The 17863-nt window shown below is 36.4% G+C and overlaps 1 protein-coding gene across 7 annotated transcripts in view; it reads left to right on the top strand.

Moving 5' to 3' along the window:
• Nucleotides 1-17863, top strand: part of ATM (ATM serine/threonine kinase) — a 77306-nt gene that overhangs the window by 14910 nt on the left and 44533 nt on the right. For 5 of the 7 annotated variants that reach the window (XM_086621707.1, XM_086621686.1, XM_086621695.1 and 2 more), the window contains exons 13-29: nt 1147-1278; nt 2006-2131; nt 2253-2342; nt 3373-3544; nt 4730-4929; nt 5454-5536; nt 5641-5796; nt 6256-6331; nt 6476-6606; nt 7940-8060; nt 9367-9543; nt 9890-10059; nt 10362-10608; nt 11216-11331; nt 12624-12750; nt 13961-14160; nt 16131-16305. In XM_086621707.1, coding sequence (XP_086477833.1) covers nt 1147-1278; nt 2006-2131; nt 2253-2342; nt 3373-3544; nt 4730-4929; nt 5454-5536; nt 5641-5796; nt 6256-6331; nt 6476-6606; nt 7940-8060; nt 9367-9543; nt 9890-10059; nt 10362-10608; nt 11216-11331; nt 12624-12750; nt 13961-14160; nt 16131-16305 — 2499 coding nt within the window. The remainder of the gene's footprint in view (nt 1-1146; nt 1279-2005; nt 2132-2252; nt 2343-3372; nt 3545-4729; nt 4930-5453; nt 5537-5640; nt 5797-6255; nt 6332-6475; nt 6607-7939; nt 8061-9366; nt 9544-9889; nt 10060-10361; nt 10609-11215; nt 11332-12623; nt 12751-13960; nt 14161-16130; nt 16306-17863) is intronic. The other 2 variants (XM_086621701.1, XM_086621711.1) reach the window with 2 other exon arrangements.

The raw sequence follows: 17863 nt of genomic DNA, 5'->3' as shown, positions 1-17863 counted from the left end.
TCAGTGCCTTTAGACAGCATCTGAAATACTGCATCCAGTTCTGGGCCTCCCAGTACAAGACAGGCATTCAGTGTGTTCAGTGGAGGCCACTGAGATGATGGGAGCTCCAGCACTTGACCTGTGAAGAAACAGAGGAAACTGGGCTTGTTCAGCCTGGAGCAGAGATGGCTTTGGGGGAACCTAACAGGCTTTGGGGGAGCCTGCCAGTGCCTACAAGGTTGTCTAGAAGACAGAGCCAGGCTTTTTACAGTGGTGTATTGCAGGAAGATGAGAGACAGCAGGCAGTCAAGAGTTCACAGTGGATACAAGGAGAATTTTACCTACGTGAGGACAGTCAGGGAATGGCACAGGTTGTTCTGCCCGAAAGGTTATGCAGTCTTCATCCTTGGAGGTTTTCAACCCCTGATGGATCAAGCCTGGAGTAGCCTGTTCTGACCTTAGGGCTGTCCCTGCTGTGAGCGGGAGGTTGGATCAGAGACCTGCAGAGGTCCCTTCCAGCCTGAATTATTCTGTGATCTGTCTTCCACTTGTTGAAACACCACAGAATCTCTCCTTTGGAGAAGAATCTTGACTTGTAGAGGAAGAGCAACCACAAAATGGTATAGAGTTTGTGAAAACAAAAGCAGTGGGCTTTTTAAACTTCCAGTCTCTTTGACAGGTGAGCTGTGGTTTTAGTATAGGGGTGTGCCTCCCTTGCATTTCACTGCTAAGGTCCTGTAATATTTGGTGAGCCAAAAGAGGCAGTACCAAAATTTGAAACAAGGTATTGGCAAGTAGGAGCTGTAACACTTTTCCCTGGTTTTGCATCTGTAATAATGGCATGTATGCATAAGTTTTTACATCTTTTTTTATAGCTACCTGCTTCTCGAGAATATGATAGCAATGGTTTTTGGTCCTTTCCTGAGAAAGTAAGACAATAATTATTTGTCTGCTCTTTCTCCTGCTTTGATCCAAATAATTTAGGCAGATAAAGAGAGATCTTTTTAAGATTCCTCTTTAGTGATTGCAAAACACTGGGATGCAAATCTTCATTAATTATGGTGAAATCTGTATATAAAAGGATTTAAAAGACTCTAAAGAGTTCTGTATTTTGGTGTAAGAGTTTAATGATAAACCACTGGTATTTATACTGTGTATTTGATTTAGTCTAAGGTTGTTGCTGCAGAACACCTTGTCCGATGTGTCAGTCTCTTGATTGGTGTTCTTGGTTGCTATTGCTACACTGGTATATTTAAAGAAGAGGATGCCCCTAAATCAGAGTTGTTCCAGAGCGCTAAGGTAAGCAGCAATGTGTTTGGGAGCTATTAAATATGAAATAAACCATTACATGTAAAATAAGTTTTAAAATTCTATTCATATTGACACGTTTTCAGAGCATGAATATCCCCACTGGTTTCTGCTTAAAAAAGGCAGTTGAGAGAGGTTTAAGTATGTTACTGCTGCTGAAAGAGAGGGATCACTGAATTTCTGTCAGCTCACTAATGCATCCATTTTGCAGTGGAGGGTACTCCAAATACTGATACATTTCTGAGACATCCCTTTAAAAAAACTAAAATAATCATGGACATGTGGACAGAGGACTGTTTAGAGGATAACAAGTCCTTTCATTTATAGGTCTTTTATGCAGGAATTCGTTACAATCGTTTCATGGTTTAAACCAGTATGAAGACAGCTACTATTACTATTACTACTACCTGAGGTGGTTTCTTGCTTAAATATGGAAACCCAGAACTTACACATTATGGAGAGATGCTGTATTTTTCTTTTGTGATGAAAATATCAATGTTTCAGTCAGGTCTAGTCCATATTTTTATCACTTCTGGAGCAGAATGAGTGAAACAAAAATCAAAGAGAAAAAAAGGTTCTCACTCCTTGATGCACACTATAGGTATCAAAGCTGTTTGAATGAGAATCATGTCCTTTTGTCTCTGTATGTGTGGTGATTATGTGCCAATGTATGAAGGAATTTAACTGAGGTATGTTAACTGTGTTGTGTTTTTACTAGTCTCTCATTCATTATGCTGGAGAAAGCATTGCTCAGTCTAAAAACAAACTAAATGAAGATGCCCAGATCAACTCACTGAGGACTTTGATAATGCAGTGTACAAAATGTTTATGCAATTGTACCAAGGTAAATTTTATAAAAGAATTTATATTTTTTTTCTTCATTAATGAGATCAAAGTTGAATATGCTACATATGGTACCTGAAAAAAAATGAATTAACCTGTGTGTGCATCTTGCTTTCTTACAGAACAGTGCTAATAAGATGCTGTCTAATATATTCCTGCGTTTGTTGACATCAAAATTTATGAATGATCTTGTAGATATTTGCAAAAATCTGGTAAGTACATTTCTGTCTGTTTCTAAAGCAGTGCTTTACTATGAGAGGATTGTTTTTACAGTATAATAATTTGGAGGCAAGATGAGATAGCCAAATGAGATACTTATTACAGAAAAAAATAAATCAAAATACATTGAGTTTTATAGAAAACTCCTAACTGGAAACATTTCTGTTTAGTGTTTGAACACAGACATAGGGGAGAAATGAGAGCAGATGGATAACAATTGGTCAAGGTTAGTGTGCCAGCTCACATTAAGCAACAAATCAGCGGTTTTTTTTAATACTGTATTAGAGTAAAAGTATATACAGATTTTATGCCACAGCAAGAATTTCTGTAACACATGACATTTAACTTTAATGCACTTGTAAAGTTTTAAAAGCTTCTTTTTATTTTGTAGTTTGATGGACTTCTGTGCCTTAAAACTCTTTAAAGGTGTTTATTATATAGATATTAAATCTTCTAACTGTAGATGACTCTCCTTTCTCACTGAGAAAACTAATAGGGTGGCACATGACTGTGTTTAGCACAAACTTCTGGTTTTGGCATATTGTCCTGTAGTCAGATCTAGGTAGGCAAAATCCTTTGTCTTTTCAGGTGAGAAGCTGAGAGTCTTACCTTCTGGTAATTTGTCGTGTGGTAGGGAAAGTAGTCGTTAGCGTGCCCTCAAAAATGTCATGTGCCTTCCTTTCATCCCTCTGTAATTATGAATTGTAGTGAGAAGCTAATGTGTCTTGTAGAGGTAAGAAATACTTTTGAAATACTAACAAGGTCCTTGGCACTATCTAAAACGCAGACTAGTGTCTGTCTTAGGAAGCTTATGTCCTAAAGAGAATAGTTCGAATCAAACAATTCACATGTGTAGAAGAAACATTTATCACAAAGGATGAAATTCATCAATTCAGTGTAGCCCTTACTGCCTTTGCCCATTCTAGTTTACTGGGAAGCTGGAGTGTCTTTCCTTGTATTATGCCTGTGGTGTTTCTCTTGTCCTTAAAAGCCAACTTTAAAATGATGTGGTGTTTTTATCAGATGACACTTACTGGAAAACCAAATGAACTGGGAGAAGTGGATCTAACGGGGAATGATCCTGAAGAGAGCATAATGGAAGTAGATAACCAGGTGTCTGATGATCTATTTGATGACCATTCAGTGACTGACGTCAGTGATACGAATGAATCTGGTGACATGCAAAATGTAACAGGTAAGTCTTCTCTCTGTCCAATATTATTTGCAAAAGCTTGTTTTTACAGATTGCTCCTTGCTTGAATGACAGTGAGATACAAAATTGTGCTGCTTTATTAATAGTTGAAGCAGGGAATGGTTGAACCAGATACTTTATAGATAATAATTCTTGTCTTCCTCATTAGTGTTTTAAAGATGTTAATGAAGTGTTCTAGCTCATTTGGAAAGGAGAAGTTTATTTTTTATTTTACAAATAGTAAAATGCAAGCAGAGAAGCTAGTTAACTTGTTCAAACTCAGGCAGAAATTTTGACAAAGATACTAGAAAGTGTGTCTGTAGGATACCTGTCTGTCATTAGACTGTGCTTAATTTTCTTAGAAGTACTTCTGTTTAACTTCACTCCTTTTCTTGATCAGTCATTCTTCACAAGATCATCTTTCTTATATGTCTGGGCCTACAGAGGGACAGAAATGTGCATCTGTTTGTTCCTGTTGGGTGCTACAAGTACTTACGTTCTCTTTTGTTTTGAATGCTTTCTTAAAATAATGTGTATCTTAGTTTTTAATCAGAACTGTGTCTTCTGTTTATTATTGAATGAGAAGGAAATCGGGTGTTACATTAATGCCACAAACAGCAGCTAGTCTGTTTTCACCATCAAGTTGAATAAGTGTCTTTAGACACTTCTCCAACCACCTGATGAATCATTCTAATAAAAAAAGCTTGTGACTGCAGAAAGTTACGGGAGTTCTAAATGTGACAGACAAATGACATTTGTAACTATTTTGTTTAGGTTATAACTGACATTTCAATGAGGATATTAATACAGTAGTAATTGTCGTAATTTCAATTTTGGGGAAGCTTTGAATCCATAGTTTAAAATGTATCCTAGGTTATAGTTAACAACAGAAAAGAACACAGACGCAGATGGTTTTACTGAATTTATTGTAACTTTGATGGAGAGATCAGCTGCATATATGGGCACATAAAATGAAAAGCCTCTGTTTTAGAGAGGGCTTTTGTAGAAGTGGGAAACATTTAAGAAGCTGTTATTGATGCAGTAGCTGCTTAATAACAAATAAACTTAAAGGTTGCTAGTACTCTATCTATTCTGAGAACTTGAATTACTTTTGTAAAGACCTAGAATGTTATAAATGTTTTTATTGTCCTTGGAGAAGCATTTCTTACATTAAAATCTTATTTTCAGGTGCTTTGAGCCCATTAGCTGAAGAACAGTTGACAAAGCAGGATTTACTTCTCCTTGAGATTCTGAGGTTCTTATGCATTTGTGTAACTACAGTCCAAGTTCAGACAGTGAGCTTCCGAGCCTCTGATATACGGAGGAAGCTGTTGATGCTTACCGATGGCAGCGTCTTTGATAGTGCTAAGCCATTGCATCTGCACGTGGTGAGTGTGAGCTTTTCTTCCAGCAGATCTACCTCTGTATTTGTATTGTTTTTAAATTTGTGTATTCTCGTCAGTGGTATATTCTTGTCTTTCTCTTGTCATCGGTCCCCTGAGAAGACATTAAAATAGCTACTTCCAGTGGTTTGAAGTGTGCTGTGATCAGGGAAAGAGCGGTTAGAATTTGTAAGCCAGAAAAATAAAGAGTTGAGAATATAAACATCTTGCCTGTATCGTTAATTATTTGTTAAATAGCTAGAAATTATCTCTATAGTAGACTAGGGTCTGTGTTTTAGTTTACAAAGGAAATATTTCTGACTGCCAAAACTCAAAATTTCAGCAGCCGTATTACAGTGTGACAGTCTTTGCATGAAAAGATGGTCAGTCTAACATGTAAGAGCTGACAATTGGTATCCTTGCTGAGTGATTTCATGTGAGAGTTACTGAAAATGTTTTATAGTTTTTGTCTACTTATTTTCTTAAATATTATTTTCCATTTTGTTTTTTTTTTTTTTTTTATTCCTCAGTACTTGGTCCTTTTGAAGGAGCTCCCTATTGAAGAACACCCCTTGCCTGAAGACGATGTTCTTATGCTTGTTAGGCCTCTTTCGTAAGAGAGAAACTATTCAGCATGTATTACAGCTATTTTAGTTCAACAACTAGAGGATTTGGGGACTGTTTAGTGTTTCAAGATATTTTTTCTTTCTTTTACAGTGCTGTATGTTCTCTCTACCGTCGAGATCAAGAAGTTTGTGAAGTAATTCTAAATAACTTGCTTCCTATAGCAGTAGGGTTGGCCCAGTCCAACACAGATGCTGAAGAGACAGGGGATGCCCAAGGACAATTTTTGACAGTTGTTGGAGCCTTTTGGTATGTTTTATCTATTTAATACAGAAGTCTGTTGGGCCTAAAAATTTTAACTTTGCCGTTAGTGTGAAGACTGTAGTGCTGTTCTGTGTCTTGTTGTTGGTATCCTGTGGTACTTTTATCCAACGCCTAACTTTACAGATTTTCTGTGCCATGTTATATTTGTAGCAAAGAATCGTATTGTCTTTAAGATGGTATTAGAACAATAAATACTACACTGTTGTATATTAACAAAGACCGATTATACTCTGAATTGCATCAGTAATTATAACAAGTGATAACTTCAGCAACCAAAAATGAATATTGTTTACAGTTGTAGATTACCAATAAAAACGTCATATCCTCCCAAACGTGCCTGTTGAGCACAAAAGAATGAACTGTGAGCAGCAGAAACGAACTTGCTGTACTTTTTCTCAAAATTGTTGGCAACTCTTTCCTTTATTCAAATCTTCCTTATTTTAGGCATTTAGCTCAAGGAGGGAAATGCACAGGACCAGTAAGAGTGGCCCTTTTAAACTGCGTGAAAGCCCTGCTTGAGGTAATCCCAGATTTTCTGACATTCACTGGCATGTTAAGTATGTACATAAGGTGTACTTAATATCTAAATATCTTTTGCATACATCAGTGTTTATTACGTTGTAGGTTGTCTATATATTTTAAACCACATACTACTTTTCTTCAGGCCGATCCTCATTGCAAGTGGGCGATCCTTAATGTGGCAGATAAAGATCTACCTGTGAGTGATGCTTTCCCACGTTTTCTCGCGGATAGTCACCATCAAGTTCGCATACTTGCTGCAAAGTCGATCACCAGGTAATCACGTAGATCTTTTTTCTAACTATAAGAATAACGCTTCATTTCACTTAACTGCGTGTTACTTTTGCTACTGTGTAGCTGCTCTTTTTAGAACTTCTGGGGCTTTAATATTGATAGAATATAAAAGCCTACCCAGTTACTTTGGTTAAGGTGTTCAAACTTTGTCTACATTTCAGTTCTCCTGTGTTGTGAGATATATATATATACAGAGAGAGATAAAAAAGATATATTAAAAAAACTATGTATGATAGCAAATTTTGCACTAAATTTGTTATGCAAAACTTGAATAGGAAATAGTTGTTTATCCTCTAGAAATAGATCAGGTACATTGTGTGGCATAGAAACCTTTTCAAAGGACCCTGTGTTTTGAATACTGTATATAGTTCTGTCTCCATACATCAAAAAGGATGCAATTGAACTGGAATAGGAGTAGAGGAGAGATGTTCAAAAGTCTGAAACACTTTATACACGACTATTGGTTGCACAAACTGGAGCCCTTCAGCACAAAAAGAGTTGAATTGCAGAAGGTGTGACATAACACTACAAATCTGAAGCGGAACCAAATGAAGATTGGCAGTCTTTTCCAGTTTAAAGACTAGGGGACATCAAGTGGAGCTCTAACAGGTTCAAGATTTTAAGAAAAAATGTTTTACTTTGTACAACATTCAGTTATCCTGAGTGTTACCCTACTACTTTCAACTGTCTGGATGTTTACAGGGGTTCAAAAAGCAATAAATTCACAAGAGAGGAAATAGTTGAAGGATAGTAAATATGGTCACCGCTTCTAACTCATGATCTGCCTAGGTCACCTGTGGTCAAATGTTATATTCAAGGAATTATTGTGTATACAAGGCAAGCATATGGTGATCTTTCTTAGGTATCTGCTATCTAGAAATGGCTAGAGTAATGTTTGGTCTGATGCACTGTGGTGTTCCATTTTTCTTGCAAGAGCAAAGAAGATTCAGCCTTTATCTACAAAAAATAAATTCTTTAAGAAACTCTTTTTACATATGCAGCTATTCAATAAATATGTTTCCGAGGTACTCAATGACACGAAATGTTCCATCATGATGAACAACTGAAGTTTTATTTCCTGCACTTGCAGGGATTGGGAAACTTTTATATGTTTTCAGACTATTCTTCACCCTTTCGCCCCAACAGATATTCTTAGTGTTAATGGTAATATTTGAGGGAGAGGAAAGACTGCTGTACAAGCAAGTTAAGAAGAAATAGATATTCAGAAAATCAGAATCTTACTATTATTTGATTTGCACAATATGCAGTAGTTCTGTAGACTGTTACGCTAATAATTATTGTTCTTTTTTTGAAGTTTGTTTCAAGATGTGAAACAGCGAGATTCTTCTGGAATGTCAAAACCTCTTCCCTTGAAGCTCCAGCAAAAGGCTTTTGAGAACGCGTATCTCAGAGTTCAGGAAGGAATGAGAAATCTGGTACCAACATCCAGTCATTAGTTTTGTCTAGTTTTCATCTTATGAATAAGATGATTTTTAAAATGATCATGTTTAGTTTTCCAAGAACATGAATTCTTCTGGACTTCTGATAATGTTAGGTGATGAAACAAGGTGTTAGTCAGGAAGTTCCTTGTACATCCAGTCAGTCACTGTTTTGCCCACATTAGAAGTTAGTAAATTTTTTCACTGTATGTTCCAGTCTGCTGTTCTGTATCATACTATTTGTTGTTGTGGGTTTCAGTACTGTAAAACTTACAAATCAAAGAAAAATGGAGCCTCAGTATTCTAGACAACATATAAATAGTGAGTAAGAGGCAATGTAAATTCAAATTATGTGTTTACATAGTGTAAAATGAGTTTTGTAAAGGTCGGTGAGATCATGTTTCCAGTGGTATTTAGAGCAGTGGCTTTCTCAAAACCAAAATTTGCTTGCAAAATTAAACTATTCGGAAGAAACTTCACATGAAGGACAAGTTTTACTTTGGTGCAGTGACTGGAAATGCAGTGGTGTATATTACTGTGGAATTTCTTTAACTATTAATTTTCCTATTAATGTCTTTCACTCTTTCTCCTTCCTTACTACCATGCTAAGTCATCTACGTTTTCCTTTTTTTTTTCTGTCACACTATTATCTATCTGCATGTCATCTCTCTGCTGTGTTTTCTCTCTGTTCCCTTTGCCTACTGTCTTGTAGCTTGGACTCGCTGCTGAGGCCTCATTTCTCTGTCATCTCATTTAATCTCTCTATACTGTCACCTCCAGCCCTTTGTCATCTCATCTCATTTCTCTGTTGCCTTGGCTCCCTGGTCTGTCACCTCATCTTGCTGTTCTCTATTTGCTTCCACCCTTTCATTGTAGTTCCTTGTTACTTTTATTCAATATTCATAACTTATCAACACCATGCCTTAATAGGAGAAGAACCGCATTTGAATTACAAGACAGTTTTTTCCTGTATCTATCAGGGAGGAACAAAAAGGAGGCTTGTCTTGTCAGCGCCTCCATCATTTCTCTGTTCAGTGCTTTGCCTTTGTTTAAATTGCCGATACTATAACATGAACTGAAGGGTATGAGGTATTGGCACATGTGCTAGCGTGCTGGAGGCAGTAACTTATGGTTGAGGACTGGAGCAGACAGCTGGGGGAGGTAATCTTTAAGAAAACAACGCAAGATTTTCAGCAGTATTTATGTCAATGCCTTTAATTTTAAATTATTTATGCTCATTTGTTAATTAGAGGTTTGCTTTAACAGAACATTTATATCACTTCTTCATTGTTTCTTATTGAAGGTGAGGGGTGATGCAAGTCCTGAAGATCTTTTGGACAAACAGTGTAATGGAAAAGCAGTTTTGCTGATGCTTATAACCATGGTTCTGTGCTGCAGTCCGGTCTGTGAAAAGCAAGCTTTGTTTGCTATTTGCCAGTCTGTGAAAGAGAATGGATTAGAACCTCACCTTGTGAAAAAGGCAAGTATAAAATTCCGTTTTATATTTAGGTGTGTTCTCTCCTTTTTATCCTTCCTTTCTATTTGTTGCCTCCTGTTTTTACACACATTCTCTACCCTGCAAAATGTGTACTGGCTGTCCTTTCTTTGCATACCACCTCATACCAGGTAGTTGTAGTCCTTGATTGCATTCTTCTGAGATACAGCAATACAAATAATAAAAAAACTGCTTATGCTAAATAGAAGCTGAGTTGCACAAATATTCATTAAAAGGCTCTGGGGGGAGGGACACTGAGGTGTAGTACTGTCAGTTTGTCATAGTGTAATGTACTCTCCGTGCCATTTCTGCTATCCTATTTCATGCACAGGTTTTGAAAAAAGTATCTGACATTTTTGGCTACAAAAGCTTAGAAGACTTCATGACATCACATTTAGACTATTTGGTGATGGAATGGCTGAAAATAAATGACAGTGGATATAGCCTGTCTGCTTTTCCTTATGTTCTTTTGAACTATACAAGCCTTGAGGAATTCTACAGGTAAGATTGCTATATGAAAGCAGTTTATTTAGATTTATTTAAAGTTATGACACAGAATTTCAAATTTCTAAATGCGGTAATGCATCAGAATTTTGTTGTAAGAGAATATATTGAGAGCTTTTAAAATGTATTCCAAGTATCTTGTGTATATTTATACTGGTAGATTTTTTTGTATAGCATTAGATAAACAATAATTACAAGTTTAGTTATGCAGTAGAGGAGTGGTATTTGCTATATTATACTGGAGACTTTTTTAAAAATCTAATTCAAGGGCATTCTGGAAATGTATTTACTACGTCTAGGTCTTGTTATGAAGTTTTGGTTCCACATCTGGTGATTAGAAGTCAGTTTGAAGATGTGAAATCACTTGCCAACAAGATCGAAAAAGACTGGAGGCAGGTTCTAGCAGACTGTTTTCCAAAGATACTTGTGAATATCCTCCCATATTTTGCCTGTGAAAGCCATGGAAAGAGTGAAGTAGCAGAGCAAAGAGAGACAGCTTTTAAAGTTTACGACATGCTTAAGGATGAAAGCTGCTTAGGAAAACAGGTATCTGTTTTTTAAATGTGTGACTTGAGTTCTATGGCATTTAACAGACCTGAGAGAAACTTTTATATATTGTGTAAAAATATAAATAGTTCAAGTTTATACGTGCAAAATTTTTATTTTAATAAAGCCAAACTAGTCAAATTTTTATCCCAAGGTTTGCAAGTATCTATTCAATAGAAGCTTTCAGGCAGTTGAAGTACAATTTTTTGCAGAATGTAATAAAAAAAAATTTTACTGTTCGTTATACAACCCTGAGTTTTCCTGTCATGTATCTGTTTAAGTAAGTCATGTTTTCCTCTTAAAATATTTTGCTAATGCTTTATGAGGAGCCATCTTTCCCAGAGGCAGACTCTATATTCAGAACTAGTAGTAAAATTAAACTTTTTTTTTTTCCAGATACTGTAGGAAAGTAAATTGTTCTACCTGTGACTCCAATAGATAAGGCTTAACCAGGCTTAATTTCTGAATTAGTTGTATGTCATGGATAATTGAACAAAGAAAGAATCCAGACAGAAAAAAAAATGAGGATTCTCAAAAGGAAAGGAAATGTTAAATTATTTTAGCCCAAATATTTTTTCTTATTAAAACACTATTTTTCTTCTTCTAGCAAATTGACAATTTGTCTCATAATAACTTACCAGAGATTGTGGTTGAACTGTTGATGACCTTGCATGAACCACCTGATACCACAGTAGAAGGAGCTCATCTAAGCAAATATATAAGGTATGTGTTTGTAGATTTTCTAAATGCTGAGTGTGTTTGTATAACATTGTGCATTAAACGTGCCCTTCAGATGTTCAGAAGAGGTGGCATTGAAGTTGAGAATTAAAAGATTTTATTGTCATTAGTGGTGGCATAGTTATTCCCCAGTATCAGTAAGGAGGAGCTCTGTAGTACTTCATTTGAAAGAATGAATGGGTGGGCAAGAGAATGCCCATGGCATGGACTATGGCAATGCCAATTTAGATTAATTCAAATTTGGATGGACTGCCCTCTCTGTAAAATTGGTCAGGTTTTAATGTCTAAATGAAAGTGATTCTTTTAAAGGTCTTTAAATATTTAGAAGTCACCGAGAAGCAAAGTGGCCTGTTTCTTAACAGTTCTTGTAGGTGCAGCTCTTGCCTTTGGTAAGGAGATCACTTAAGCAATCCCAAATAAATGAATTCCTAATTAATAGAAATAGTCTAATGGCATCAATATCTTCATGTTAATAAGCTTTTCAGTCTTTGTTGTTGTCCTAAAAATATCACTGTTTGCATAATTATATCTGGAAATAATTTTCCAAATTTTCGTGTTTAGATACAAACTATTTAGAAAAACATTACACGTTCTGAAGATATTGAAAAAGATATTTCTATTGTAGAGATATAAAGTTGAAAGAAACAAAAGCATTTCTATGAAAATCTGCTAACCAAAAGTTAAATGGCTGAGGATTTCAGAACTTTTATAAAAGAAATTTGTTTCAGTGAGTTTGTTAACAGACCGTGGTGTCTGCTGTAACCAAAGTTTTTCTTTCTAAGAAGGAAGTGGTAAGGATAAGAGTGATGAAAGTTAGGTTTTGTGGTTTTGTTACTATCCTGGTGCATTTCTTTTTGAGGTCCCAGAAAAGGTGACTACCCTTTTTTTATAATGGGGAGATTCATTATTACTTCTTTCTCAACCAAATTGTTCCCATAATTACATAATGCAGAAGCTTTGTCCGTGACTTGCAGTTAGATTTTCCTGCAAAGTACCTTAGGTGGGACAAATGTGTGGGTTTTTAGCAATATGATCTTTCAAAAAATCATAAAAGAATGTTAAGAAAGTACAACTTAGAAAGCTGCAATAGAGGGACAACAGATAGCTAAAAATAAGATGTATGCCACTCTGCTGGATGCTTTCAGTGCTTCTTACTCACTGAAAGCAGCAAAGATTTCCCAGGAATTACGTTTTTATTCAATGAAATTTACTTTATTTAATACATGGGTTTTGATTTGGGGACGGAAAAAAAATAAATCTGTTTTTTATTCATTTAGGGAACTAGATCCTGCTCCTAATCCTCCTCATTTTCCAGCTTATGTGATTAAGGCAACCTTGGACTATATTAGCAACTGTCATAAAAGCAAATTGAAGAGTCTTGTAGCAGTTCTTTCTAAAAGCCCTGTAAGTATGTAATGATGATTTTCTGTAGAATATAAAATTTCTTTTATAGGTACATTTTTGTTTAATTAGACATTTTTGTTATTTATATATGAGCAAAAAATACCACCGTAGAAACCTGTGTGTTCTTCTGTTTGCCTTCTGAGATGGAAGAAGTCCTAAGTTCAGGGACACAGTAACCTTAGAAGAATTACATGCTTGAACTATTACATGCATACGTATAAAATAATGGATGAATAGAGAGGATTATTTTAAAATTTGGGGAAATCCGTGTGTACCAGACACAATTTAGATGCAATTTATTTCTTTGGCATATGTCTGAAGAACACTCTAAAATAATCACTTTTGGGCAAATTTATCTAAATACTACCTACAATTAAGATATTAAAGCTTACTTCCCTAACTGGCAGTGTCAAATTTTATAGTCTGTGGTATTTTTAGACATTTGATTTTCAGTTGTTAAATTCAGTTCAGGCAAACATGAAGGCATATAAAATTACTCAGTCCTTGCAATAAATCATAAACATACTACTGTCTTGTAACATCTTTCCTTGTAAGTGTGTCTTTTCAAAGTTTATGCCATTTTGTTGTACGTGGTGTCAACAACTTACTTTGCCTATCCTTGAATAATCTAAAAATAAGGAAAAAAAACTTTTTCTGGACCATATTTGTCTAAATCTTGTGAGTGTAAAAGTTAATATTGCCAGCCAGTGGAATAAATTCTTTGAAATATAACACGACCTGCCTAGTACTTTAAGATAGTTACTTTTTTTTTTAATTTTACAGTTTTAACAGTTACAATCTGTATTGATATATTCGATGAAATAATATATTTTGTACATATGAACATTATGTTTGAAAGAATATGGATTGAAAAACTACCTGGTGTTTTAATGGTTTTTATTTGATGTTTCTTCTGCTGGTGAAAACTACTTTAACTGTTTGATTTTCTGAAAAATATACATAATGTTTTTCATGTAGGGGGAAAAAAAAAAGAAAAAAGAAAATTAGGAAGTGTGGGGCTTATAGTCCTGCTTGGAAAATTTGTTTCTATGTAGGTCTTTTGTTTATTTAAAGCAGAAAAATAATAAACCCTTTTTATCTATGTATTTTAAAATATATATATCTCTGTCACTTAAGTTTTTTTGTTGATAAAAAGTAAATCTGTATTGTTATTATGAATTGTTTTTTTACTCAGTTTATTGATTTTTAGGATTCGTTCCAGAAGATTCTTCTAGCCCTCTGTAAGCATGCCTCAGATACAAACAACGTTTACAAGAAACACAGAGTTCTTACAATTTATCACTTGTTTGTTAGTCTGTTACTTAAAGAGATAAAAGATGGTTTAGGAGGAGCATGGGCTTTTGTCCTCCGAGATGTAATTTACACCCTGATTCACCACATCAATAGCAGGTAAATATGGTAATTAAATCTTGTTTTTCCTGTCTGTGCTCCCTAGTTCTTGTAGCTTTACATTTCAGTATTGCTAGTAGATGTTATGTCATTTGTAGAAACAGTTGAAATTTGCTGAAAGAAAAAATTAAATTGCCTTTCTTTGGCAAGTTTGGAATTTAAATTTAGAACTTGTACTAAAATATAGAATGTTTTGTGTTATCCTCGTATTTAAATGTTCACTATACTGCAGAATTTTCTATCTATAATAGGCTACTAAATTGTAGAAATAAGAAGTATTGGGAGATTTTGATGACAGAAAGGGTGTTTGAGGATTTAAAGGATATGGGAGAAAAATTCAAATGGTGGAGTTAAGTGCAAAGTAAGCAAATAAAATGTGCTTATTGAGTGAATAAAGAGTATTGGCATTTACATTCTCACCCATAAGTAGCAAGCAAAATGAGTGAGAATCGGTACATGTTACCTTAGCTTGTCTTCAGATGGAGAAAACTGGTTCTTCATCAGGCTTAGGATTTAAGCAGAAGATCTTATCTTTTATAAGGACTAGAGTTATTTTCTTACTTGAGGTTTAGCTTTGGATTTCCAAGACAGTTGTTCACCTAAATGTCATTGAGTTTACGTGCAAGTTGGTTGCTTTGCTTGTCGGAAGCGTTTCGTACCCTGAGTTATTGAAGAGGGGTGTGGATTTTATGGTAAATGCCATCATTATGAGACTTATTATGGCGATCGACACTGATCTGGGGTGGGGACAGTTGATGCGCTGTAGGGCAATCTGCCATTCAGAGGGACCTCATCTGGCTGTAGGAGCAGGACAACAGGTGCATTGTAAAGTTGTACAAAGACAGCCCCTAAGTCTTTCACCTGGGATGGAATAACCCCATGCATGAGTGCAGGCTTGGGAGCTGACTGGCTGGAAAGCAGCTTTGCAGCTGAGGACCCAGGAGTCTTGGAGGACAAGGTGGGTGAGTCATCAGCATGCCTGTCATCACTGAAGGCTGACTGTGTTACTGAACTGTGGTGGCAAGAGTGTAGCTACCAAGTAGTCATTCCCCTCTGATTCTTATGAAGCTGCAGTAGGACCACTGGGTCCAGTGTGAGGCTGGTCCAGCCAGGACATGAGAGAGAATGACAAACTGGGATGGGTTGAGTGGAAGACCCCCAAGGGGATAAGTGGAGTTGATCTAATTTCTGTTCTTCAGTTCCTGGAGGGGAAGATACCTTGCAGAGAAGGTAGAGCCAGATTTTTTCTAAGAGTGCACAGTGAAAGGACAAGAGATAACACTGCCCAAGCTGCAATGTGGGAAATTTATGGGAAATTCTCCTTGGACATAAGGGAAAAGATTTTCACAGTGAGAATAGTGTAATACTCGAGCAGGTTGCTCAGAGAGGCTTTTCATTCTCCATCCAAGGAATGTATCAGAGTTCAGCTCAACAAAACCCTGAGAACCTGATCTGACTTTGAAGCTGACACTGCTTCAGGCAAGAAGCTAGACTAGGTATCCCTAGGTGTCCTTTGTAACCTAAATCTTTTTTTTTGTTTTAAACTAGTGGTTATGTGACACAGAGGAGGGTTCAGAGAAAGTGTTTTCCACTTCGTTCTGTTTCTCTCAACATTGTTCTGGCAAATAATAATCTTAAAGCCTTTTTGGGTTGGTTTTGTGGGTTTTTTTTCCTTTTTGGAATATTTTTTTCTTTAAGTTTTTTACTCCGTTTTTAAAGGTGATCAGTAAATTCTGTGTGTTTTAATTGTCCTGTGTCTCCTGAGCTAAATCCTTAGAGCTGATTGAGTTGATAAATTTTAAATTTTAGATCAGTTCCTCTTATAAAGTTTATTTATATTTCCCCCTTTCCCCTATTCTTCCCTGTTGTATAATAGGTTAATACTTGAGACAGTTACAATGGCAATTTGTATTGCCAATACAATGGCAATTTGTATTTCTTTAATTTCACTTTTTTGTTTCCTATGACAGACCTGTTATTATCAGAGACATATCCATGCGCAGCTTTTCGCTCTGTTGTGATCTTCTTCATCATGTTTGCCACACAGCGGTTACGTGTTGTAATGATGCTCTAGAGAGCCATCTTCATGTCATTGTAGGAACCCTAATACCTCTTGCCATGGACCAGCCTGAGATTCAGGAACAGGTAGTTTTGAGTTGCTGCTTATTCCTTATCTATGAGCTTTTAGTTCATGTTCAGTGTGATGAAAGCTGTATCTGTAGTCATAGAATCATAGAATGGTTTGGATTGGAAGGGACCTTGAAGATCATCTAGTTCCAACCCCCTGCCATGGGCAGGGACACCTTCCACTAGACCAGGTTGCTCAAAGCCTCATCCAGCCTGGCCTTGAACATTTCCACGGATGAGGCATCCATGGCTTCTCTTGACAACCTGTTCCAGTGCCTCACCACCGTCAGAAGAATTTCATCCTTATATCTAATCGAAATCTCCCCTCTTTCAGTTTAAAGCCATTGCCCCTTGTCCTGTCACTACATGCCCTTGTAAAAAGTCCCTCTCCAGCTTTTTTGTAGGCCCCCTTTGGGTACCGGAAGGCTGCTAGAAGGTGCCTCCAGAGCCTTCTCTTCTCCAGGCTGAACAGCCCCAACTCTCTCAGCCTGTCTTCATAGCAGAGGTGCTCCAGCCCTCTCATCATCTTTGTGGCCCTCCTTGACCTGCTCCAGCAGCTCCATGTCCTTCTTCTGTTGGGGCCAGCAGAGCTGATCACAGTACTGCAGGTGGGGTCTCACGAGAGCTGAGTAGAGGGGCGGAATCCCATCCCTCGACCTGCTGGCCACACTTCTTTTGATGCAGTCCATGATATGGTTGGCTGCTCAATTTTAATTCATTTTTTTCTATGCTGTGTAGATTTATATAACAAGTACTATATGAGATGTAACAGTATACCTTGATGTTTTTAAATAAAACTGTCTTTTCTTTTGGTACTTCTATTTTGACAAATACTGTATTTCATATTTGATTTCTACAGCTTTAAACAGTGATTGAAATGTATTTGTATCATAATTGCTGAGATTACTGTATCACTTACTTTCTAATTCTCTATTTACTTAGTCTATAAAAAATCAGATTTCTTTAAGAGCTTTAATGCTGTTGTAATGTCTTTTATGTCTGCTTTGAATCTGTGTGCTTTTTTCAGTCAAATCTGAAAGAGGTTTACAACCTTCAGGGGAAGTTTCAGAAAAATTGTTACCTTAGTTGAGTAGAGACACCAAATCACTGGTACCGCTAAGGAAAAGAGAGAAAGAACATAGGCATTGCTAAACTGCTGGTGATGGCGAGCTAATCAGTACAAGCACATCGAATAGCCAAGCAATTACCTACATAACTCTGTGGGTGATTTCTCAGGAAGATGATGAAGACCTTTGGAGGTCTGGAGGACAAAGAGGAAATACATGCAAAGAACAGATTTCAGTAGTTCAGCTGTTTATTTAACAAATTACCATTAAAAAAATGTAGCACATAGGCCTTAAAAGAGAAATTAAGTAGTTTCTGTTGTGTGACAAGCCTTGTTTTCCTTCTGGTGATAATTTGTATGCGAGGGCATCCCTGGGCAGAAACAAAGTGAGGAGGGCAGAAATTTCTCTGAATTGGAACTGATACCAATTGTGAAACCTTCTCATATCATACTCCTGCAGGGAAGTCCTTCCTCCAGTGATCACTTTTCAGTTTCTTCCCTTTATTTTCC

The sequence above is a fragment of the Tauraco erythrolophus genome, chromosome 1 (genome assembly GCF_009769465.1).
Source record: "Tauraco erythrolophus isolate bTauEry1 chromosome 1, bTauEry1.pri, whole genome shotgun sequence".
Lineage (NCBI taxonomy): Eukaryota > Metazoa > Chordata > Aves > Musophagiformes > Musophagidae > Tauraco > Tauraco erythrolophus.
The sequence above is the reverse complement of the archived record's forward strand: the minus strand, read 5'-3'. Positions and strand labels throughout refer to the sequence as shown.